This window comes from Ascidia mentula, chromosome 2 (genome assembly GCF_947561715.1).
Source record: "Ascidia mentula chromosome 2, kaAscMent1.1, whole genome shotgun sequence".
In the NCBI taxonomy this organism is placed as follows: domain Eukaryota; kingdom Metazoa; phylum Chordata; class Ascidiacea; order Phlebobranchia; family Ascidiidae; genus Ascidia; species Ascidia mentula.
Window position 1 is genome coordinate 1,459,027 of NC_138567.1, and position 25,956 is coordinate 1,484,982.

Sequence of the window (25,956 nt, forward strand, 5' to 3'; positions counted from 1 at the left end):
AGGCAGTGTATGTAGTACAGTATTCGTCTACTTTGGTAATTCCGGCTCTTTATGATAAGTTGCCACAAACATCATCATCCCCGTCCCTATGTTAATTATGACGTAAACAATGAGAAAGAGTCGATCAAGAACTGTACTGACAAACCGCCATTCCGCCCGAATACGACATTCCACTTCTTGTCGCTGTATTTTTTCACAAGCGTACCTGAAAACACAACAAGTTAACTACATTCAGGGCATAGGAGATGGACAGTTAACACAGCTTCGAGCTGTGACGTGTCCAACGCTCTATGGACGTACGAATGTTAACAAACTATAATCAAGTTATTTTATGAAGGAAACTCTGTAGTTTTACAGGAAGAATGCACCAATAAGAAGCTGATCGTGAATCACTCCTTGAGCGTAATCTGGACACCTGACTATAAGACAGTGCCCCCTCGCAAAACAGGATGATTCCTGCTGTCAAAATGACATATTTCTGCTACACAGAATAAGCTAAGGGTTTGTGCTTGGGTACGGGTTAAAAAGTCAGCAAGATCACGAAATATTTTTTTTCGCAAATCTTTTTGCACCCATTAAGAATTCACGCAGCTGTCGACAAGGTATTACTCATATTATGTCCAAAATAACTCACAAACAGTGATGGACGATTACTAGTGTATGAAAGTTGTCGACAAGGTTTTCCATTTGCTGTGTGGGTCACGTGCCTTCAACTTCCAAGGGCACTTGCCCAAAACTATGTTTTTTTGCCACACCGGGTTTTGAACCCGGGATATCCTGACCATGAACCCTTATCAGGTTTTCAGCTAGGGATATGGGTCGGGCTTAACAGCGTTCTTAATGTTCTCAATAGCGCGCTCTAGTGATTAGATTTTCGCCGTACCTCAGCTAACGAGAATTATCTTTGCATCCGTGCCTGACCAATAAAATGATTTAGCATATTAAATGTCCAACAGAGGGTGTAATAGCTGGTTACACAAAATACACAAACTTACATCAATTCTTCTATCGCTTCGCCACACAAAACTTGATCTTTTCTTTCATAAAGTTTACAAGTTTTTCGTTTCGAACCCCCGTGTTTTCCAGAGTAATATTCAGAAAACCACCCCAAAAAAACGAAAATAAAAAGTACACTAGCCAGAAAAAACAATAAAATTGTAAGTTAAATTGTCATAGAAAACTGCTGGAATCGAACCTGTGTGCTACTTGCAAATCTTTTGTAACGCCCATCATGCGTTGTATTTCCCAAATATTTACATAATAGTCTCTTTATCAAACTTTTGTTTGAGGGTTTAATTTGCAAATTTATTCAATATACTGTAATAACAAAAACAAGGCTTGAGTGTATAATCTGTAACAAAATTATCAACAGAATTTTCGTTATTATTTTCATGACGTACTTGACCTTGGGAACTTCCCCAACTTGATACACAACCTTGTGAACAAACGTCTGAACCGAACCGGTCCTTCTAAAATGTGCTCGTGCAACTATGTGGAGCTATGTGTCGCTATGTGCAACTATGTGTCGCTATGTGCAACTATGTGAAGCTATGTGGAGCTATGTGCAATTAGGTGAAGCTATGTGTCGCTATGTGCAGCTATGTGTCGCTATGTGCATCTATGTGGAGCTATGTGCAACTATGTGGAGCTGTGTGAAGCTATGTGGAGCTATGTGAAGCTATGTGGAGCTATGTGCAATTAGGTGAAGCTATGTGTCGCTATGTGCAGCTATGTGTCGCTATGTGCATCTATGTGGAGCTATGTGCAACTATGTGGAGCTGTGTGAAGCTATGTGGAGCTATGTGAGCTATGTGTCGCTACGTGCATCTTTGTGAAGCTGTGTGAAGCTATGTGCCATTATGTGGAGCTATGTGCCAGAGGCCATCAAGGCCCGCAAAGCTTAGACGCCCAAAGCAAGAAATATAATTGAATACTGCACGTTAAATCTTGGTTTTGCTCTATACGTCACTACATTTTACATTTTGGATATCTTGTTCATAGACTGATTTTCTGACACTGTATGAAATTGGAATTAATGCTTTTGAATTCCCTGTATACAAGAAAACAGTTTTAAACACTTGTCCGCCCTCCGAACGTCCTTATACTCGCATGTGTGCGGCGCTTGGAAAAAAGTGTTTGGCGACCCCTGTTTTATGCAATATAGACCAGGTGTATATGTTGTTACTTCAACGTATATTTGCCTAGTTTTGTTAATGAACAGTAGTCTTTATTTTGGCATTGTCTTGTATTGTTCTCCTTATCTTGTATTCTCTCCTATTGTTATTGTGTCATCGCTGCAACAGCGTGTATTCTTTGGTTACATCACGAACAAAAATTTGTTTCAATACTAGTGTTTGCAAGCTATTTTGCATGGAAAGGTCTATATGGGGCTAATTGGCAATTGAGTAACCTTGGTAAAAGGCGGTTTATAAACGCGTTGGAAGACATACCATAACCAAGGCGTATATAACGTTACTTTGACATATTTTCAATACTTTTCGCCTCATGGTTGTTTTGGATAATAAGTTGCAGGTGGTTTGGGTCGATCTCATAGCGACACATAGTTGCACATAGCTCCACATAGTTGCACATAGCTCCACATAGCGACATATAGTTGCACATAGAGACACATAGTTGCACATAGTTCCACATAGTTGCACATAGCGACATATAGTTGCACATAGAGACACATAGTTGCACATAGCTCAACATAGCTTCACATAGTTGCACATAGCTCCACATAACTCCACGTAGCTCCACATAGCGACATATAGTTGCACATAGAGACACATAGTTGCACATAGCTCCACATAGCGACACATAGTTGCACATAGATCCACATAGCTTCACATAGTTGCACATAGCTCCACATAGCTCCATGTAGCTCCACATAGCGACATATAGTTGCACATAGTTGCACATAGAGATACATAGTTGCACATAGCTCCACATAGCGACACATAGTTGCACATAGCTCCACATAGCTCCACATAGTTGCACATAGCTCCACATAGTTGCACATAGCTCCACATAGCTTCACATAGTTGCACATAGCTCCACATAGTTGCACATAGCGACACATAGTTGCACATAGCTCCACATAGCGACACATAGTTGCACATAGCTCCACATAGCTTCACATAGTTGCACATAGCGACACATAGTTCCACATAGTTGCACATAGCTCCACATAGCGGCACATAGTTGCACGAGCACATTTTAGTAGCACCCCTAAAAACAGGTTGTGGAACTAAAAAAAAATGCTTCTGTTAGTGAAATTTATTTGCCACACAAGATATAGATCGAGGTTGTTTGAGTCAGTTTTCAAACCTGTTTTTAGTATTGGGTTGTAGCGGCCTCTCTAACTACGTTTGCGCTCCTACAGCGAACCGGACAAATTGTCTCGTCCCTCGTGGTTTATTCGCCCATTGTGTCATTCCATTAGTTTGTACCTCGAATAAACACCTCGCTACATTTGGTGACCCCGAGCGTGCAAAAACGTTTTTTTGCATTATGAATGAAACCGCAAACTCAGAGAACGCTGTAGCCATCAAGCTACCTTTGTTTTGGACAGCTCAGCCACGAGTTTGGTTTCGGCAAGCCGAGGCGCAGTTCGCTCTGAAAAACATTACAGGCGATCAGACGAAGTACTATTATGTCGTTTCGGCCTTAGATCAGGACACAGCAAAGCGTCTACTCAACCTGCTGGACAATCCGCCCAATGATGACAAGTACGAGTCAATTAAAGCACGATTGATTGACACCTTTGGTCTTACGCGTTCGCAGAGGGCCAAGCAGCTACTGCACATGCCCCCTTTGGGCGATAGAATGCCATCCGCTTTAATGGATGACATGCTGGCTTTGCTTGGTGATGAAAAGGAATGCTTTGTTTTTCAAGAACTGTTCTTGGAGCGCTTGCCAGAATATGTACGGACACGACTGATATGAGAGGAGTTTCGTGATTCGCGACTCTTAGCACGTAAAGCTGATGCGGTATGGACAGGAAGTCAGCCGTCTACGGATTTCGCACTTTCCAACGTGCGTCGCAGCAAACCTTCCAAGTCTTCATCAGGTTTGCCACAGATAATGCCCGATCCGAAGTCGCTTTGTTTTTATCATCGTCGTTTCGGCAAAGATGCGATAAAGTGCCGCCCCCCTTGTGCACTGCAGGGAAACGACGAGGCCGGCCATCATTAGTTGCTACGATTGCCGGCGCAGTTAATAGTCTTTTCTTTGTGTGGGATAGCTCAGCGGGTCGTAATTTTCTTGTTGACACCGGCGCCGAGATAAGCGTCATACCTCCCACGGGACTAGAGCGCCGCACCAATCCTCCTGGAAAGGCTCTAGTCGCTGCTAATGGTACTCACATCCGGACGTACGGTTCACGTCTAGTCACCATGAATTTTCCTCCCGGCAAATTTCAATGGAAATTTGTTCTGGCCGAAGTTTCCCGGCCGTTACTCGGCGCTGATTTCCTGCGGGCAAATTCCCTTCTGGTTGACCTCAAGCACCGACGCCTAATCAACGCCGAAACCTTCTCCAGCAGTAAACTGGGCAAAGCAGCGCAATCGGCTCCCCACCTTAACGCCATTTCCGCAGGCACATCGGTCTATGCTCGAATGTTGGCTGAATTTCCAGGGATAGCTTCTCCCCATTTCTCGCAGTCGCTTCCTAAGCATGGAGTTCAGCATTTCATCCCCACCAGCGGACCACCCGTGCACTCTCGCGCTCGACGACTTCCTCCCGAAAAGATCGCCCGCGCTAAGAAGGAATTTCACAACATGCTACAACTGGGAATTATTGGACGCTCATCCAGTCCATGGGCTTCGCCCCTGCACATGGTACCAAAGTCGTCCGGTGGGTGGCGCCCATGCGGCGATTACCGCCGTCTTAACGCTGCTACCCAGCCTGATCGTTACGCTATCCCCCACATCCAAGATTTTTCGGCTCGTTTGGCCGGATGTCGAGTTTTCTCCAAAATTGACCTTGTTCGCGGCTATCACCAAGTTCCTGTGGCACCGGATGATATTGCGAAAACGGCGGTTATCACGCCTTTTGGCCTTTTCGAATTTCTTCGCATGCCCTTTGGTTTGAAAAACGCGGTACAAGCCTTCCAGCGACTTATGGACACGGTATGTCAATCCTTGGATTTTGTGTTCGTCTACCTAGATGACATACTCGTCGCAAGCAAGTCCCTCTCTGAGCACTACGACCATTTAAAACGCCTTTTTAAGCAGCTTTCAGATCATGGCCTCGTCATTAACCTCGGCAAATGCCAGTTTGGAGTATTCAAAATTGATTTTCTGGGACATCGGGTTGACACCAACGGTGCACGACCTCTTCCCAACAAGGTTGAAGCCATTCAGAATTTCCCTCGCCCTACTACTATCAAAGGACTCCAAGAATTCGCAGGTATGGTAAACTTTTACCATCGTTTTATTCCTGGGGCTGCACGCATAATGTCACCAATCTACGAATCACTTTCGGGCAATCCTACAAAGTTGATTTGGAGTGACAAGCTAAATTCGGCTTTCTCAGAGGGAAAAGTCGCCCTAGCCCGTGCCACACTGTTGCACCACCCTTTACCCGATGCGCCGACCGCTGTAACTACCGATGCGTCACAGCATTCCATTGGAGCTGTCCTCCAACAATTTATTGACAATGCCTGGCGCCCACTGGCCTTTTTCAGCAAACGTTTACGACCACCCGAGCAGAAATACAGTGCCTTTGACAGAGAACTACTCGCCTTGCACCTTGCCATTCGTCACTTTCGATATTTTCTGGAAGGTCGCGTGTTTACCGCTTACACGGATCACAAACCTTTGACTTTTGCTTTTACTAAAGTGTCAGCTCCATGGTCATCGCGACAACAATGTCATTTAACCGCGATTTCAGAGTTTACCACAGACGTGCGACACATCGCAGGCAAGCAAAACCACGTTGCCGACGCTCTCTCGCGCGGTTCCATTGATGCTGTTCGACTACCTCTGGATTTGGATTATTCGTCATTGGCAGCCGCTCAGTCCTCTCCCGAAGTTCAAGCGTATCGCACTGCTGTCACTAACCTTAAACTAGAGGACATACAGCTCGATCAATCCGGGACCACCATCCTCTGTGACGTCTCGTCCGGCTCACCCCGTCCAGTTGTTCCAACATCATGGCAACGCAAAATTTTGACATAATACATGGTCTATCGCATCCGTCGATACGGTCTACACGCAAACTTGTCGCATCCAAGTTTGTTTGGCACGGCTTACGCCGCCAGGTCACCCTTTGGGCGAGACAGTGCATCCACTGTCAAAGGGCAAAAGTCCAGCGCCACACTCGTGCGCCTCTGGCGAACTACCCACCCTGTCGTGCACGTTTTCAACAGATCAACGTCGATATCGTCGGTCCTCTCGCACCTTCACAGGGAAATAGGTACCTTTTTACCATTGTTGACCGTTTTACCAGATGGCCGGAAGCAATTCCTATGCCAGATGCAACCACACTGACGTGTGCACGGGCCTTCGCGTTCCATTGGGTTTCTCGTTTCGGGATTCCTTCCGATCGACGTTACATCGGATCGCGGCCCCCAGTTTACCTCGGAGTTATGGACGGTTTTCACCCAACTTCTGGGAATCCAACTACACCGAACAACTTCGTTTCACCCTCAGGCTAATGGCCTTGCGGAGCGATTTCATCGGCATATGAAGAGCGCCCTAATGGCACGGCTAACCCAACTGGGTAGACCAGCTCCCGTGGGTTATGCTTGGCATCCGGACTGCTCCCAAAGAAGACCTGCAGGCATCATCGGCCGAACTTGTTTACGGTTCTACCATAACGGTACCCGGCGATTTCTTCCGTTTCGGCCAATCCTTTCCTACCCCTCAAGATGTCATTCCATCGTTGAGGGACACAGTGCGTCAACTGGTGCCGACATCGATGTCACGCCATAGTTCCGTTCGCACAATGCTCCCACAAGCGTTAAGCACGACCCCGTACGTTTTTGTACGCAAAGATGGACACCGACCCCCGCTTACGCCGCCATACGATGGCCCATATCGCGTCCTTGATCGCAATAGCAAGGCTTTTACGCTTGCCATTGGTGGACACAATCAGGTCGTTTCCATCGACCGTGTGAAGCCTGCACATGTCGACCTCACACAACCGGTACAGGTGGCTGTGCCTCCTCGCCGCGGTCGACCCCCGACATCAACGCACCACCCACCGCCATCCGACCCGGGGCTGTCCGAGCCGGTTTCGCACACTTCGACTCCGCCTTTTCTGGTTCCACCTGAACCCTCGCATCACTGGGGCCACCGGAGCACCAGTCCAACTTTTCACATTCAGGCAGACACACGCGCACGCGTGGCAACATTCGTATTCCACTTCGTTTTCAGTGTTGATATATGTCCGTTTCTGGAGGGGGGGTCATGTAGCGGCCTCTCTAACTACGTTTGCGCTCCTACAGCGAACCGGACAAATTGCCTTTTTTCTTTTACGAGAGTACCTCGTGGTTTATTCGCCCATTGTGTCATTCCATTAGTTTGTACCTCGAATAAACACCTCGCTACAGGGTTCTGATTTAATCATTTATAAATAGGCCAAGGAATTTTTGACATTTTTTATTTGTGGAGTGATGACTGGTGATGATATAAACGATGTAAGCTTGGATGAAACTTGTGGATTCGAGTGCGGGTGCACGAAAGGCACCCGGAAAAGGTAAAAATAATCGCAAGATTGTGTTCTTCAATTATTAGTAATTACAATGCAGTGCTTCCGTTTGAATTAATCATTTACAAAAAAAGATTTAATGTATTCGTGCAGTAAAGAATGTTTTGTGTAGTGGTGCTATGTTTCTTTAAAGTTGTGTTTGCTATGCTTGGTGACATGTAATCTATTTACCATGCTTCATTTTCGCTTATGTGCTGATGAAGTACTAATCCTGTACAAAACTGTTTTATTTAGGTTTCCAACCAGAATATTCCAGTGTTGTGCTACACCAGTTGGAGCACTGGTTGTAATCAGTATTGGAGGTTTTCTTCAAGGTATTATTGTGAATGGATTTGTGAATGCTTGTATTACCACTCTTGAGACAAGGTAAGAAAATAGCAACTCATTTTGATGAGAATATATCTTGGTCCATATGAAATGTTTACCAATCTTTTAAGTTCTGTGTCATCAGATGTAGGTCTTACAACTGTACATTGGTAGTCTAACAAATGTTTGATTGTTAAAATTCATTTGTAATGCACAACTTGTGCTTTTCAACTGTAATGAATTTCGCCAAATTATGGACATCATTGGTATCTCTAAATGTAATTTCAACCAACACACCCTACTAGATTATTATCTATGATAACATGTTATTTATAATATATTCATGATTCAACACATGACCCACTTGCAGGTTTCAGCTTGGCAGTGCTGAGGCTGGACTAATAGCAAGTTGCTATGACATCCTGCAATGCATTTTCCTGCTCTTTGTAACCTATGTTGGAGGAAGGGGACACAAACCACAATGGCTGGGTTGGGGTTATATTGTTATGGGTATTGGGACTATTGTGTTCTCCCTTCCCAAGTTCATGGCCCCTCCTTATCAACTTGCAAGTGTGTTGGAAGGGACGTGTACTAACCAAACCGTCACTCCAAGTTGTGCAGACAACACATTGAGAAGTTATAGGTACGTGAAATGGTGGGTTCTCCTTTCATGAGAGATCCCACCACTTTCATTTTATGAGATAATATTTCTAATCTATTAACCTATGTTTTTGTTTAGGTTAAATTGTACATAAAATTGATTATTTTTCTCGCTGGTGTTGTATTAATAGGTTGGCAGAATATTCAATTGTTATATCTGTCATGAAAATGTATGTACTTCATGTCAAAACGTTTAATTTCTTAAAACAACAACAATAAATGTGAACAATGTTATTGTGTGCAGATATGCATTTTATGTTGCCATGTTATTAATTGGATTGGGAGCAACACCAATTTACACTCTTGGAGTTACTTATCTTGATGAAAATGTTAAGCAGGTCCAATCATCCATGTATCATGGTAGGGATTTGCTTGTTGTTGTAAGCAATAAAAGTATAACAAAATCCTTAAAATGCCCATAAAGTTTGGTACACACTTGAGTAATGTTATGTATCAATAAGCAATTTAATATTTCAGTTTGATTTCATGTCTCAAAAAATGTGTTATTTTGTTGGCATGATTGTAATATTTCTGATATTATATTATACATGAATATATAAGAAAAAAAAATGATTACAACAACAATTGACTCATAGTTTTTTCTTACAAAATGTCAGAAAAACAGGTAACAATCGTTGTTGCCAATAAGACAGTTGGGTAATCAAATAGTTCCATCTGTTTGTTAACATAAATATTTTTGGTTACCTTAATTTCATAATTTTATCCTGGTAAGAAAATAATTCTTAAATTTTTTTTTCATGTTTTTAGGAATATATTATGCCATCTCCTTAGTTGGACCAGGAATCGGTTTCTTGCTCGCTGGAACTTTTCTTGGTTTTTACACCGATTTGGGAGTTGAGTAAGTGTTTTATTTTTAATGTGTAAATATCTATACATGATGTTAAAGCGGTTGATGCTTTATTGCGAGAGTCAGAAAGGGGCGAGCAACATAAAAAACACGTGTATATAAGGCGGCAATCGCGACACGGGAAAAAGGCAATAGCACGCTTCAATGCACAGGCGAACACTACAGTTCGGTCGCCACAGGACCCCCCTCCAGAAGCGGGCAAGTGTCACGCTAAATAGCGTTGCGGTGGCCGTACATTACGCCGTGGTCTGCCTCTCGCTGGGGGTACGGCAACTGGAACTGGTACCGTAATGTCGACGTGAGCCGGCTTAAGGCGGTCGATCGAAATCGTTTGTGAGTGACCTCCAATGTCCAAAGTGAAAGTTTTGTCCGACGCTAGCAACACCTTGTACGGGCCATCGTATGGTCTGGTCAGCGGAGGTCTATGAACGTCGCGACGAACGAACACATATGGGCTGGTCCTCAACGAGGAAGGGACGGACGGCCGAAGGTTGGCGTGACGTGACATCGGCTGCGGCAAAATTCGTTGCAAGGTGTCCCGCAATGACGGTAAAAACTTGACGGTGGAGTCGCCTGCAGGGGCAATAAAATCACTAGGAACGGTCAAAGTAGTACCGTAAACAAGCTCCGCGGAGGAGGCCTGCAGGTCATCTTTGGGTGCGGTACGAACACCAAGTAACACCCACGGTAACTCGTCCAACCAATTGGAGTCAGTTAGACGCGCCATCAACGCGCTCTTTAAATGGCGATGAAAGCGCTCCACCAAGCCGTTCGCTTGTGGGTGAAAAGCTGTCGTGCGGCGAAGACAGATACCGAGCAGTTGACCAATGGTTGTCCACAGTTCGGACGTGAACTGAGGACCACGATCTGACGATACGTGACTGGGAATGCCGAACCTCGCAACCCAATGAAAAACAAAAGCACGTGCACAAGTGATGGTGGTGGCGTCATCGATTGGTATCGCTTCCGGCCACCGGGTGAAGCGGTCGACCACAGTTAATAAATACCTTTGACCTCGACAAGGTGGAAGAGGACCAACGATGTCGATGTTTATGTGTTGAAAACGAGCTGTCGGAGGACTGTACTCGGCAAGTGGAGCCCGAACGTGCTGCTGAACCTTGGCGCGCTGGCAAGCGACACATTGCTTGGCCCACAACGCTACTTGCTTCTTTAACCCATGCCAAACAAATTTGGAGGCAACAAGGTTCTTCGTGGTGCGAATGGACGGGTGGGACAATCCGTGAACGGCATCGAACACCTTCTTTTGCCAGGACGAGGGAACGACGGGCCGAGGTCTTCCAAGGGAGGTGTCACACAGCAGCGTGGTTCCTGAATTGCCAACCGGGACATCTTGCAGACGCAACCCGGTAGTTGCTGTGCGATAAGACTGCACTTCATCGGTTTGTTGCGCGCGTGCCAGAGCCTCGCAATCAAGTTCGAATAGAGGCACACGTAGGGCACTCAAGAGAGACCTGGAAAGTGCGTCCGCGACAGCATTCGACTTGCCGCTAATGTGCCGGACATCGGTAGTGAACTCTGAAATAGAAGAAAGTTGACGCTGCTGGCGAGCAGACCAAGGGTCGGCAGCCTTCTTGAATGCGAAAGTAAGGGGTTTGTGATCGGTGTACGCGGTAAACTTGCGCCCTTCCAGAAAATAGCGGAAGTGCCTGATAGCCAGATGCAGCGCAAGAAGCTCGCGGTCAAAGGCGCTGTATTTCGTTTCCGGCTTTCTCAACTGACGGCTGAAGAAAGCAAGTGGGGCCCAATGACCGTCGGAAAAGTGTTCAAGGACTGCACCCACAGCGGTCGCAGAGGCGTCTGACGTGAGCGCGATGCAGGCTTGCCACTGTGGATGATGCAAAAGCGTAGCATTGGCGAGAGCGTCTTTAGCCTTATCGAAAGCCCGCTGCAGGTCGACCGACCACACCAGTTGTTTAGGTTTGCCGGCTAAAGTACCATAGAGCGGTTTCATAATATTGGCAATATTGGGCACGAACCTGTGGTAGAAATTCACCATCCCGGAAAACTCCTGTAAACCTTTGATGGTGGTCGGCACAGGGAAGTTCTTCACCGCGTCAACTTTGCAGGACAAGGGTTTGATGCCGCATTGGTCGACGAAATGCCCAAGAAACTCGATGCTGCTTTTGCCAAACTCGCACTTTTGTAAGTTGACGACGAGATCGTGGTCCGAAAGCCGTTGGAAAAGCCGTTTGAGATGTTCCATGTGGGCTGCATGTGTTGGACTTGCGACAAGAATGTCGTCCAGATAGACATAAATAAAATCCAAACCTTGACAAATGGCGTCCATGAGCCGTTGAAAAGTTTGAGCCGCATTCTTCAATCCAAACGGGGTTCGAAGAAACTCAAACAGGCCAAATGGCGTGATTACAGCTGTCTTCGGAATGTCAGCTTCAGCCACGGGAACCTGGTGATAACCACGTACCAAGTCTACCTTTGAAAAAACGGAACAACCCGCGAGACGCGCGGTGAAATCATGGAGATGCGGTATGGAATAACGATCGGCCTGTGTGGCGTCGTTAAGGCGACGATAATCGCCGCAAGGGCGCCAGCCACCGGAAGGCTTTTCCACCATGTGGAGAGGGGATGCCCAAGGACTGGCTGATCGGCGCACTATGCCTAAATCCAGCATTTTTTGAAACTCGGCTTTAGCCAACACTAACTTTTCAGGCGAGAGGCGCCTGACTCGGCAATGCACAGGGCGCCCATCAGTTACAAAGTGGTGCTGAACACCGTGCTTAGGCAAGAAATCACAAAATCGAGGTGTTTTTACCTTTGGAAACTGCTCCAGCAACTTCTCGTAGGGGCAAAGCACGGAATTGAGAGTTCGAAGTTGTGGCGGTTGTTGTAGAGACGTTTTCAAGGGGTAGCTCGCGAACACCTCTGAGTGAACAAGACGTTTCCTGACAACGTCGACAAGCAGGCGATTAGCGCGGAGAAAGTCAGCACCGAGCAGTGGACGTGAGACATCGGCCAACACGAACTTCCATTTGTAAACACCAGAGGGAATGTGCAGTTGGACAACTTTGTAGCCGTAAGTGGCTATGGAGCTTCCATTAGCGGCCTTGAGAACGGAACCCTTGGGTGTGGTGCGACGTTCGAAGCCAGTGGGGGGAAGTGCGCTGACTTCAGCACCAGTGTCAACCAAAAAGTTGCGGCCGGAAACCTTGTCCCAAAGAAAGAACAGGCTGAAAGAGACGCCGGTTGCCCCAGCCATTACCGGCAACCGGCGTTGTCGTTTCCCTGATAAGCGCACGGAGGGCAGCATTGGCGCGCGTCTGCTCCAAAGCGCCTGTGATAAAAGCACATGCTGGAGGGCTTCGCTGTGCGGCGTGGAGCTGACCGAGTGATATGCTCCTTGCTGACAGCAAATTCCGCGCTGTTATTGCGAGAAAGCAACAATAAATCCGCCCGTTGGGCAAGCTGCCGCGGATCTGCAGTATCCTCACGGGCCAAAACCACCCTAATATCTTCCGGCATGTGCTGCAGGAACAAATGATGGAAAAGAAAGCAAGCGTGGTGGTCACCTAGCAAGGCAAGCATTTCGTCTATTAAAACCGACGGTTTCTGATCACCTAACGGTGGCATGTTCAGGAGACGGGCTGCACGTTCTTGTGGGGAAAGAGCAAATGATTGCAGCAAGCGCCTTCGAATGGCTTCAAACTTGTTTTCGGCAGGCGGTCGTTCAAGCAAGTCAATAAGTCGCGCTGCTGTGGCCTGGTCCAAGGCCGAAACCACGTGAAAGTACCTCGTTTCATCTGCTGTGATCTTCTTTAGCGCAAACTGCGCCTCAGCTTGTTGCAACCAAACACGTGGCTGGGTTGGCCAGAACGTGGGCAGCTTAAGCGCGACAGCGTTTTCAGTCTCCATGACCTCCAAATAACGGTTTTGGAGCCTCGGGGTCACCAGTAAAGCGGTTGATGCTTTATTGCGAGAGTCAGAAAGGGGCGAGCAACACAAAAAACACGTGTATATAAGGCGGCAATCGCGACACGGGAAAAAGGCAATAGCACGCTTCAATGCACAGGCGAACACTACAGTTCGGTCGCCACAATGTAATTTTAAACATACCAATTTTGTGTAGTAATTGGTTAAATGAATTAATTAAACTGGAAAATATTCATTCACTTCACACCAGGTGTCACATTAAATTGCCCTGTAAAGTTAATAATGTTTTTGTGCCTTGTATATTTCCTCTTGCAACACTTTAGTCATCCTCAATTTTAATAATTGTGATTAATTAATTTCTTTACTTTCCTGTGTTTATTTTTAAGTTTGCAATTTAAAAACTAGAAGATGTCAGAAAATAGATCATTGACTTTATTTAAAAACTTTTGGGTTGTGTTGCTCAAGGCTGAAGTAAGGTTGTCTACACTTGTTGGTCTGGTTTTGTTTTTATGACTTGAAGTTGTGCCGGATTGTATACAAGTTATTCAAAACTGTCTTTAAATCTGTACGAATGAGGGGACTGGCCTGTACAGTAAAAGCATTGACATGTTTTAAATATTTAGAGATGTTACGGCAAAGAATAATGCCATAATGAGTTAAAAAATAGGTCTTTGAGTAATGTTATGAATCTATTAGCAATGTAATTTTTCAGTTTGATTCATATCACAAAAATGTGTTATTTTGTTGGCATGATTGTAATTTTTCTGATATTTTATTATGTATATATAATGAGAAAAAAAATGATCGCAACAACAATTGACTCATTGTTTTTTTTTACATAGAATGTCAGAAAAAACAGATAACAAGTATGAAGAATATAAAGGACTCTCATTCTTTATCCTTAGATTCCATTACTAATGTACTTTAAATCCCAGCATGTAATTTATTATAGCCCAGGAATTCCCGAAGACAGTCCTCAATTCATTGGTGCCTGGTGGTTAGGATTTCTCATATTTGGGATCATTTTCATGGTTGTCGGAATTCCGATGCTAATGTTTCCTATTCAACTTCCCGGAACTGATGAGGTTCGCAAAGACAGGGAAAAGGAAATGTATAACGACAGAATTGCAAATGAACTTCATGAGAATCAGGATATTGGAAAAGGGTAAACACTAACTGAATTTGTTTTTGTAGCACTTTCAAAACTAGGAATTTAATAACACATAAAAGGTTTGGATTTGGCTGAATAGTTTTTCGCTATAGCAACACATTTTATTCTGAGTTCATTATTTGTGCTTCAATTTGTCGGTTTCATCCCATTTTTGTGTATAAATCCCAATGACAATGTGCGATTCTTAGTTTTGTTGCTTAAATTTGCTCAACACACAATAAACGTCGAATAGGAAGTCAATATTCAGATTTTGTGTTTGTATTCGGATTTGGCCGAATACTGAAACTCACCTAACAAATCTGAATATTGGTATTTGGTAGGAAACATCCCTATCCAAACCTTATGTATGTACAGTTTTATTAAATTGTTTAAAATAATTAATTTCCAGAAATATGCCATTTGGTAACTTCTGTGGTTTTGTCAAGTTATGAATCCTGCTTACCAGTGCATTTTCAAAGCTTTACTGTGATACTTTTGCAATGCAGCCCAGTTTTGCAAAATGCACTGTTAACTATGACTCATAATTTGTACCCCGGCTTTAACACAGACAACGAAAGACTAATTTGTCACATGCTTCCATTTAGGTTCAGGGATTTTCCAAAATGTCTTGCGTCAGTTCTTCGAAATCCATCTTTCATCTTCATTTCCCTCGCTGCAGCCACAGAAAGTTGTTTGGTTACGGGGCTTTCCACATTCGGGGCAAAGGTGATGGAATCTTTGTTTAAACTCACTGCGTCCAATGCAGCATTCTCAGTTGGTAAGTATTTGTCTTTTTTTTGTTATTCCTCTTTCATTGTTGTTTTTTAATTAGTGTTACTTTTAATGTGTTTGGTTTGATAGTTTGCATTCAAACATTAATTCTTCAAATTGTGTAAGTTTTGACCTATCTGGTCTCATCAGTCGGCAAAGTTGTCTGATTATCACACCAGTTGCACTGATGAGACCTTATAGGTTGAAAGCGCACATTTGCCACAGGATCTATCTGTAGCCTTACTGAACTTTTTCCACTAGGTATTGTTGCCATAGTGAGTGGTGCCCTTGGTCAGCTCATTGGTGGTTTTGTGGTGATGAAATGCAAGTTAAGTGTGAGGAAGATGCTGATGTACTGTATTGGAATGGCCGTCATCTCCTTCTTCTGCCTCCTTATATTCCTTCACTCCTGCCCCAATGGAGGTTTGTTTATTGTGAAACTTATTGTGACCCCAAGCTGTTGTTTGAATCTGTGTTTCACTTCTGCTGATCTGCGGCCCAGTGTCAGCCCACATGAATGTTTGGCCCTCAACATATATTTTTGTATAAAATGGAATTCTTCTTGTGAAAAATCCCCTCCAAAATTATATTTGGTAATGTAGTTTTCTCACATATTTTAACTTGAGTTTTACTAAATCGCTGGGCTGTAAAAGAGTTTTGAAACTTCACCAGTGTAAAAAGAGTGGGAACGACTGGTTAAAAGGTTCATGTAAATTATGCACATTGCTTCCTTGTGTTATTAGTCAACGTTTGTTTTGCACTTTGTTGTTTTAAGTTTAAGTAAAACCAACAATGAAGAAATTACTCCTAGCTTATGAACTGATTTCCACCCTGTCACCTTCTCAAGAGTGCAGTCATTTATGATACAGTCCATTACCATTTGTTAAAATTTATATTTGAAGTAATTGTTTGGGGGTTTTTAAATGTTTTTAGTCGTAATTTTTCTTTCTTAATGTATAGTAGACTAAATAGTCTTGAAATTTAAGGGAACTACGACAGGATTTATTATTGCAGCATTTGCTGGGGCAACAGTACAATATGTGGGTGAAACTGTCGCTGAAGGAATTAATGCTTCTTGCAACAACAACTGTGGATGTGATTTGGAAATATTTGATCCTGTGTGTGGATCTGATGGAGTGTCTTATTACTCTGCTTGCTTGGCAGGATGCACTAATTATGCCAACTCAACAGTAAGAAGTTTTTAGTTTAAGGAGCTGGTAGAAATTGAACATGCACTACTTTTGTTGGAGAATATACCTTTGGAATGTGCTGTTAGTGTGTATCAGATAAATCGTCTTTAATTCATTTCCTCTAGAGCCATGCATTGTAGATGCAACCTATCACTATTTTTACTGACCCAAACATATCACTTTCACAGTTTGGCAACTGCCAGTGTGTTGGGGCATCCATAGCCAACATGACGAACATGACAGCAGTGAGAGGTTACTGTGTTGGTGAAACTTGTCCTAATGGTGGGGAAATCCTCTTCCTTGCATTTGTCTTCATGGCCCTCCTCTTTACATTTCTTCTTGCAATCCCTGGCCTTCAGGCAACAATAAGAATTGTTCCTTTCTCCCAACGATCGCTTGCTGTCGGAGTCCAGGTTGTTTTTATGTTAAGTGTTTTAATATATTTTTTTGAAGAAACTGGACGCTTGCATTTAAAAAATTTTTGAATGGAAATTATTGAAAAATATTTAACACTCAGTATTAAAATTATATTTTCAATGAAATTATTTTTCACTATTTACATGGTTGTAATCTACAAACATCACATTCAAATGTAAATTGTATTTTATATTGTTAGTGGATTCTTGCCCGAGTGCTCGGGTCTATACCTGGACCACTACTCTACGGTTTTGTTCTTGACAAAGCTTGTTTCATCTGGGGAGTGTCATGCGGGGTACAGGGTTCATGCAGTGTCTATGACAATAACCTCATTGCACGAAATATCCTTATTCTATCACTAGTTGTCAAGGTTGGTTAAAGTGTTTTGTATAAAATTTTGGAGTTGCATACGGATGGCCACTGTTTTTCACCCATATGGTTTTATCTGTACGGCGTGGAGTGACAGATGAAATAGGCGTTCTTGTTGGCTTATATTAATGTTTTGTATAAACCTTTTCCCTCTGAATAAGTAGATTTGACAAATCTGCTTTCAAAACCCAAACTTCCAAATTTCAGTTCCTGGTGTTTATTTCTATGTGATGAAATAATTGTTCTTTAATTTAGTGTTATATTTGTTCTAATTCTTGGTTTTAAGCAAATTTGCCACAAATTCCCAAATGCATGAATCAACTGTTTGCTCTGTGCAGTTTTGCAGTTTGACCTTCTTGACGATTGCCCTTGTAACTTACAAGCCAAGACCTGAATCTCCAAAAGCCACACAAGACATCGCACTGGACAATGCTAATGTTGAAACCTGCCCAAATAGTGTTGAAAATAAAGTGGAATCTGTTAATGTTGAAGAAAAAACTGATGGAAATGATGATGGTCATGACAACCCTGCATTTAATTAGTTTGAAAACAGGGATTTTCTAATAATTTATCTAATTCTGATAAATTACCTGGAGACTAAAATTGTGGCATGTAATTGGATTTAAGGATAATTTTTTTAATTATGTCGTGTCCAGCGTATTTTAATATTCCACACTGAAGTAAATACTATATCATCATCTGTATTTAGACTGAATTCTTTTAACAATCACCGAATATGCACTCCCTAATTGTTATTGTTGTCATGGATGTCGTAGCTCATATACCAGGTTTGTTCGTGAATTCATCTGATCACTTACACTATTTTATGCAATTTCAACACACCATACTTCTGCAAATATGAGCGGTTTCATTTTTGTTTGCTTAATATTCCTTATTGTCATAACTTTTACCTCAACCCGCTTGTGTTAGATCAGGGTTGAATGACAGGATCAGTTCGTGTAGATGACTATGTGATGTTTTTATTACTTTTTATGCTAACTGCTTAGTTTCAAAATTCTATAATGAAACTCGATTCAATAACCCCCACAACCAAATACGTATATTAACATTGCACTATTATGTCAGAGGGTTCATCTAAAATGTATTTTTTTTTCAGCTCTTTTCAGGTACATTTTTCTTCATTTAACACACTAACAATTCATGACACTTTGCATTTTCAGTGGGACTAAACAATAATGGTAGTTATTTTGCTTCGTTTAAACACAATCACGCTGGTTGAACCAAAACTAAATCCAGTAATGCTTCATATTATTATCGAAAAGCAGTATTGACCATTCCTCTATCCATTGTAAAAGCGATTAGGACTTCATTTTTATAGCTAGTTATTGTGAAAATATGATGTTTTATTGTGTATGCAGTTTTGTTGCAAGTGCCTCATAATGTCCATATATTGCATTCTAATACTATAGCACATTTACCCCGCGTACAATCAATTTTTATGATATGCACCTATTCATATTGTGTATTGCGTCAATTTTACCTGCTTTTCCTTTGCCAAAAATTAAAATTTATGCAGTGTTTGTGGTGAATTATTTCATCAATATTTTCCATGTAGTTTTTTTTTCTTACAATATTTCATTTTGTTTTTTGACACCCACAAAGTTTTGTTCGTTTTCGCTGCCAATTGCTTCAGCCAAAGTGGGGGTCATACATTTTATAAGTTTAAAAAAGCAAAATCTGACAAAGAATAATTTTGCTAAACTGAAAATTGTTTCATGAAAATTGATCTCTTTTGGCCCCTGGCTACACTTTTTCATATGTGGCAACCGATTTTTTTACAACGTTTAGGTTTTTTTCTTTTTGTGGATGGAGGCTTGCATCCAGAAGCGTTTTAAAACATTTGTAAAACGATTTTTCGGCAACTATAACGTGGTAGATAATAGTTTTATAAATACGAAGCAGAATATAAATGAATTTATTTTTCTGGACATTCTACTGTAGGCCTATGTTCTTGTATATTCGCAACTGTTCGTACAAGTGAATACGATATTAAGAAACGGCTTCTGATAAATCAAACACATTTTTCGAAAACATTGTATTTGTTTTTCCGCTATCTCCAGGTGAACAATTTAAATTATTGAAAAATATGTAAACTTCGTTTATATTCAAATTGAATATTTGGATTTTTCTGTATCTGTATAAAAGCTGTTTTTTCGCCAAACTTCTGTCTTCAAATTATTAACCGATATTACACAGGGCGTTTATTTGTATGTTCTATTGCTACTAACATGTGTGAATGGGCATTCACTTGTTAATTATGACGACAACAATCGTTTTTCTGACAAATAAACGAAACTATAGCATGTGTGCTTGTGTTTGTCTCTACTATAGTTATGTAATATTTGGAAAGGCAGTGTATGTAGTACAGTATTCGTCTACTTTGGTAATTCCGGCTCTTTATGATAAGTTGCCACAAACATCATCATCCCCGTCCCTATGTTAATTAGGACGTAAACAATGAGAAAGAGTCGATCTAGAACGGTGCTGACAAACCGCCATTCCGCCCGAATACGACATTCCACTTCTTGTCGCTGTATTTTTTCACAAGCGTACCTGAAAATACAATAAGTTAACTACATTCAGGGCATAGGAGATGGACAGTTAACACAGCTTCGAGCTGTGACGTGTCCACCGCTCTATGGACGTACGAATGTTAACAAATTATAATCAAGTTATTTTATGAAGGAAACTCTGTAGTTTTCACAGGAAGAATGCACCAATAAGAAGCTGATCGTGAATCACTCCTTGTGCGTAATCTGGACACCTGACTATAAGACAGTGCCCCCTCGCAAAACAGGATTATTTCTGCTGTTAAAATGACATTTTTCTGCTACAGTGACATTTTTCTGCTACATTTAGCAAATCTTCTTTGCACCCATTGAGAATTCGCGCAACTGCCGACAAGGTATCCAAAATACCTCACAAAGACGATTACTGGTGTATGCAAGCTGTCGACAAGGTTTTCCATTTGCTGTGTGGGTCACATGCCTTCAACTGCCAAGGGCCTTTGCCCAAAACTATGTACCACACCGGTTCTTGAACCCAGGATATCCTGACCACAAATCCTCATCAGGTTTACAGCTTTAGGTATATGGGTGAGGCTTAATATCGTTCTTAATGTTCTCAATAGCGCGCTCTAGTGATTAGATTTTCTCTGTACGTCAGCTAACGAGAATTATCTTTGCATTCGTGCCTGACCAATAAAACGATTTAGCATATTAAATGTCCAACAGAGGGTGTAATAGCTGGTTACACAAAATACACAAACTTACATCAATCCTTCTATCGCTTCTCTGTACAAAACTTGATCGTTTCTTTCATAAAGTTTACAAGTTTTTCGTTTCGAACCCCCGTGTTTCCCAGAGTAATATTCAGAAAACCTGATTCCACCCTAAAAAATACGAAAATAAAAAATACACTAGCCAGAAAAAACAATACAATTATAAGTTAAATTGTCATAGAAAACTGTTGGAATCTAATCTTTGTGTGCTATTTGCTGTTGGTCGTCTAATGGGTTTTTAACGTATACCAAACAACAGATGCCTTAACAAAAGTAAAATATAAGGGTCGTCCCCAGGTCAAATAAGGCTTAGACCGGGTTTGTTTGGGAGGATTAAGGGATAAATACTGACCACAATGTCCTCCTTGCATTTCCCGTTTGTTCTTAACCTGGTTAATGTGCGAGCAAGGATGTTTCCGAAGCAGGAAGATCCACTGCATTGCTTGAATGAAGGAAAACTCTTTAATCTGACGCAAGAAGAAATGCAAGTTGGTTATCCACCGACATTCCAAGGCGCCGGGATTACGTTATACGCACGCACTGATGATGCAGCAAGAGTTATTTTGAATGCATGTTTAAAACACAATTTAGTGACCGTTTGTCCTTGAACTCAACTAAACAGTATTATTAAAAATTCTTTACGGGGGTTTATACACCAATCACTTGTACTATATGAAAAAATAAAACACCATGCACAGATTCTCTAAATTTTTAAATTTCGTGCCTTTAGTATAACATACCAACAAGATGGCGAGGGATAATTTTGGTTTAACCGTTAACTTGCTGCTTTTCTTTGATTGTTTAAACGCTTTAAATTTGGCACACAAGTTTTTACCTTTTTCCCGCCATCAAATTTGAATGAATGTTCGATTCCCGCCTTTTTGTCCAAGCCTCGCCGGCAGTCGTTGGGATTTTTATACGAAGCAACCTGCGGGGGATCATAGAGCTTTAACAGTGAGTCAATGTTTCATTTAAAAATACGACACGCCACATATCGTCGCAGAATTTGGTGATCCAATCAATTAAAAGTCCTTTTTAATCCAATCAACATGTCGGTATTACAGAAAAAAGATCGTAATATGTGTTTTTCATTTTTTCGAAACGCAAAAGAAGCAAAATCTGACCTTGGCATGACCTCTATAAACACGATTCGAATCCAGCGTGGTATTCGACAACCTCTCACATTCTTGTAATGAATGGCGACGGTAATAATGTTGATTATGATGGCGAGAGTCAACACCACTGTGGTCGAAAGAAGGTATTTTCCTGCCAAGTAATATCGTCGTTATTAACTAAAAGACCTTTGTATCAATTGAGAGCTGCAGACAAGGTACACACGCACTGTTTCGACCTGTGAGGTCTCATCAGTGCAACTGTTGACTGTGGCACTGTGCCCGCTAATTTAAAAAAAAATCCCAATTCAACTTTCTTTCTCACCGAGCAGAGGGATAACCAGTGACGTAGGAGGTACGATATCTATGATTCTGATGAGGAAAACGGTCAAGGCGACGAGGACGGAGATGCTCAGAATGGTTTTCTCGAAACTTCCAACAGGCAGCAGAAAGGTCTGCGAATAAGTGCGTTTAAATGTCCGGGAAACACTTTAACCTTAAAGTTTCACGTTAAAAATTCGAAGGAAACATTGTAACCTTAAAATCTTAAAAGAAACACTTTAATTTTAAATACTTTTATCCACCAGATATTACGACTTCAACGTGAAGCATTTTGGTTTAAATAATTAAATTCACAACTTAACACGGTGTCGACGGTATTAAGACAATACACAATCGTTTGTAAATTATGCTGCATTAGAGGAACTCCTATGATCCTTTTTGAACTTTCGTATCTTGCTCGAAATTGTCGATGTAACAATTGGCATTGATTGAGTTTGACTGCACTCCCACCGTTCGTATTTGCAACATAATAATTTACAAACGAACTCACCATAACTGTTATTATGGATATTTCAAAACATGGTACAATGACGTTGACTGCGAAGAACAACGGAAGTCGTCGTAATATTAGGAAATACGTCACATCCGCATATACGTTGTCGGCCGTGCTTTCGTAATGGCGACTACTTTTAATGCCTGTTGTGCAACATCGTATAGTGATTTGTTGAATAATCGGTTGCTGTTGTTACCGTAGGCAAGTTCTAATTCCCACTCCGCGCTTTTCCAATATCGCTTCATGTCGACCAGACCAAGGTGGGGATGCCCCGTAAGGTGATGTTTGATCACCTGTTGTTTGGAAGGGAGGAAAAAGTTTTGGGCGAAAAGAAACTCTGATATTAAGAGGCAACCACGACTGTAGCTTGTACGTGATGATGTCATCACAAAAGTTAAGTTTGGGTTTGGTGGTGTACATTAGAAATCTGGGCTGAAAGTTTAAAACATAAATCATGCGAAGTTTATGATAATATTTGTAATTTATATATAGTTAATAATTTAATAAAACGTTCTATCTACAAAAGTGGCCGATCCAGTTTCAGTGCGTAGCCAGTGAACCCACTGATCAAAATACGGTAGCTGTGATCGCCAGGTAGTGGCTTGCGCTGATGGCGATCCTGACTTGTTATGTGACCGCATCTTCCATTATTTGGGTGTCATTGGTAATATGAGTAACCGAGTGGGCAAAAACGACACCGGTGGATGCAAAAACGCCACAAGTGCACACACGTGTATTCACCATGTCTACGTTGCTGGTGGACCAGGACCACGGTCCGATTTTCAATGAACAATTCTGACGGTCGAACGGAAAGTTGGACATGTCGATGAAACACGAACTACGGAAAAATACGGGACCTGCCCACGTCACAGAGCCATTGTGACGAATCGTTGCAAGATTTTCGAGAGGAATTTTGAAGGAGCTTTCAGCTCTGAAAGTAAAATATGTAAAAGTACAGGCTAGAGTGGTCAGGGCACACGCTGACTTTGACTAATTTTTGTACCCAACGATTTTGAGAATCTTGTCATTTTGTGTTGTGTGAATAAATTTATCAATCCGGGCAATAATAAAAACTTTTGGCAATAATATTTGTAACAATCAACGTATCGGTTGCTAAGCAACGACTTTCATCGGTATGCGTTCTGCGACTGATTGCAAGGTTTTAAAAAATAAAAAGTTTCGAGGCATCTTTTACTCACGTGTTATAGAGGGCTATGTCGGGAGCCCACAGATCATCTGCGTGTAACCTGATGCTTGTCAGATTCCCGTATTGTGTTGGAACCCACGTAAGATCATGGTCAATCCAGTCCATAGTTAACCACATCTTCGTGACCAGTATTTCCTGCAACGTTAAAGGGTAAATGGGTAAAGTTTATAGTCAGGTAACTGTGTTACCAGGGTTTTCTACTCCCTGATAGGAGCTTACACAGCCGAAATAACGTGCCCTGTTAACAGCTCATACATCAGCAAGGGCTTTTTTTCTGCTATATTTAACATGAAGAAATCGTCTCAAACATTGCAGTAACAAAACGTTTGGAGGCTCGGAAATTACAACACCAACAATAAAAGAATAATCACCAATTTCTCGTTCAAATCGACAATTTGCATCAAACCGGCTCCAAACTCGATTCGAATTGTATCGTCGTACACCGACACCGGTCGCGCCATTCTCCTGACAAATATGATAATCAGCATAGAATTCGGATAATCCGGATTCGATTTGTATGACCTATCCGGATAAGGCAAAAATCCGAATCGCCCAAAGCATTTGTTTCGAGCCTAACGTTACGTAGTTAGTAAAATATCGGTAAAAATCGTTTTGATTGAACACAGTTACCTAAAGATCCAAAAGCAACACATGTTTCTGACATAACGCGCTGATTACCTACAAAGCATTGGGCATTGACTGTTACGTCACAAGTTATTTGATAAGAAACAGATTGCAAATCATTTGTATCTCCAACTTCGTACCAATTAGGAGAATTTCCGAATAAACCGAGTTATAGAGTGTACATGATATTACATGTAGTTTCAAGATTTCTGAAAACCACAGTCTTTGCGAAACGATTTTTGAACGACAATTGAACGTACACTGACCTGTATATTCGATCAGGACCTCCCACCAGTTTGTCGGATAAATGTTGTTCGTGTAAATATATTGGAATTTCCTTGTCTAATTCCTCCTCTGGGTCTGAAACATATTGGGAAATAGGCTCAACTTTGCAACGGATGCAGGTATGTATGTTATAGAGCTAACTTTTATGGTTTTATCAGTGTTTTTAGGTCTTTTTTATTGCGTTTCTCGTGGTTTTGTTCATTCGGGTATCGCGCAAAATACAAATGATACCAGTTTTTGAATTGTAAGCGAAATAAAGTCACGAAGATTTGGCTGGGCAGATTGCATGACCTGACGGGCCAAATTTGTCCCGCGAACTGCAAGTTAGGCTAATCTGCTTTGGGTGATTGTCACGTGATTTTGCTGAAACGTGAGTCTTAGTAAAAGTGATTTCCATCCGGTTACTCACAGACAAAAGAATCGCATATGACTCTGGCATATGTTCACGATATTGATCGCGAAAAGGCAATCAACGCATTCAAGTTGCTTTCAGCAATTATCTCACCTTCATCGTGGTGATTGGACCTGCTATGACCCCATGTGACCTCTTGGAGGCTTGATATTGTGATTAAGACAAAAACGATCGATAACATGGGTTGAGTGAGGGATGCGCTTTTTATTAAAAAAGTTTTTCACAAAAACACAGCAAGTTGTACGTAGCTGATCTTCCTGCCTAAGTTTTTTTTACATCAAAACATAAAGTACAGAATAGCAATTGTAATACACCAAGTTGTACGTGAACTTAATATTCGTGGACAGACAGAAATATTAGTTCAAAAACTTCCATTTGTAATCATCCTGCATATTTAAGTAGGCTATAATGCTTACAACTTATCAGCTCTTTTGCAAGAAGGCAAAATCAAACTGATAATATTTAAAAAGTAACTCAATATTGTTGAAAATAACGCAAGAAAACATTGTTATTCCTTCCGACAATCCTACGGTTTTTTCAACTTTTGGTTACTCGATTCCTCTATATTAATTGAAATTTCTACCTTATAGCCTACCCCTATTTAAAAGGAAAAATGCTATGCAACTACTCAATGCAAAACAGAATTACTCCTACAAAATTTAATCGCGACCCTAACATCATATACGGCGACCCCAAAATGGTGCAATGACACGTAATTTGAGAATCTCTGTTCTGACAAGCCCACATCACAACGCACAACTCACTCACAATACGCAAACTCTTCTGTTACTTTGAATCTCTTGTGAAGATAACACTTGACGCTAGGT

At 41.9% G+C, this 25,956-nt stretch overlaps 3 protein-coding genes and 1 pseudogene across 3 annotated transcripts; 2 read left to right on the plus strand and 2 right to left on the minus strand.

Annotated features, from left to right (window-relative positions):
• Positions 1 to 3,507: 3,507 nt before the first annotated feature.
• On the plus strand, positions 3,508 to 4,197 carry LOC145889074 (uncharacterized; annotated as a pseudogene).
• A 3,343-nt stretch (positions 4,198 to 7,540) lies between these two features.
• Positions 7,541 to 19,236, plus strand: LOC145890684 (solute carrier organic anion transporter family member 4A1-like). Its single transcript, XM_082981819.1, has 12 exons — positions 7,541 to 7,704; positions 7,951 to 8,082; positions 8,393 to 8,665; positions 8,927 to 9,042; positions 9,451 to 9,541; positions 14,409 to 14,621; positions 15,212 to 15,384; positions 15,639 to 15,800; positions 16,392 to 16,567; positions 16,756 to 16,980; positions 17,184 to 17,354; positions 17,692 to 19,236. The coding sequence occupies exons 1-12, from the start codon at positions 7,622 to 7,624 to the stop codon at positions 17,893 to 17,895; spliced, it is 2,019 nt and encodes a 672-aa protein (XP_082837945.1). The 5' UTR covers positions 7,541 to 7,621; the 3' UTR covers positions 17,896 to 19,236.
• LOC145890685 (uncharacterized) lies at positions 12,666 to 14,168 on the minus strand. The gene has a single exon (XM_082981820.1). It carries the CDS (start codon positions 13,436 to 13,438, stop codon positions 12,785 to 12,787), a length of 654 nt encoding a protein of 217 aa, XP_082837946.1. The 5' UTR covers positions 13,439 to 14,168; the 3' UTR covers positions 12,666 to 12,784.
• Positions 19,237 to 19,749: 513 nt separating the features above from the next.
• Positions 19,750 to 25,310, minus strand: LOC145889076 (neuronal acetylcholine receptor subunit alpha-3-like). The gene is made up of 13 exons (XM_082979959.1): positions 25,223 to 25,310; positions 24,699 to 24,792; positions 24,180 to 24,273; positions 23,801 to 23,943; positions 23,343 to 23,532; positions 22,798 to 22,894; positions 22,599 to 22,744; positions 22,092 to 22,221; positions 21,779 to 21,920; positions 21,490 to 21,582; positions 21,007 to 21,121; positions 20,647 to 20,765; positions 19,750 to 19,927 (listed from the first exon to the last, which is right to left on the minus strand). Exons 1-13 carry the CDS (start codon positions 25,308 to 25,310, stop codon positions 19,750 to 19,752), a joined length of 1,629 nt encoding a protein of 542 aa, XP_082836085.1.
• Between the last annotated feature and the right edge of the window lie 646 nt (positions 25,311 to 25,956).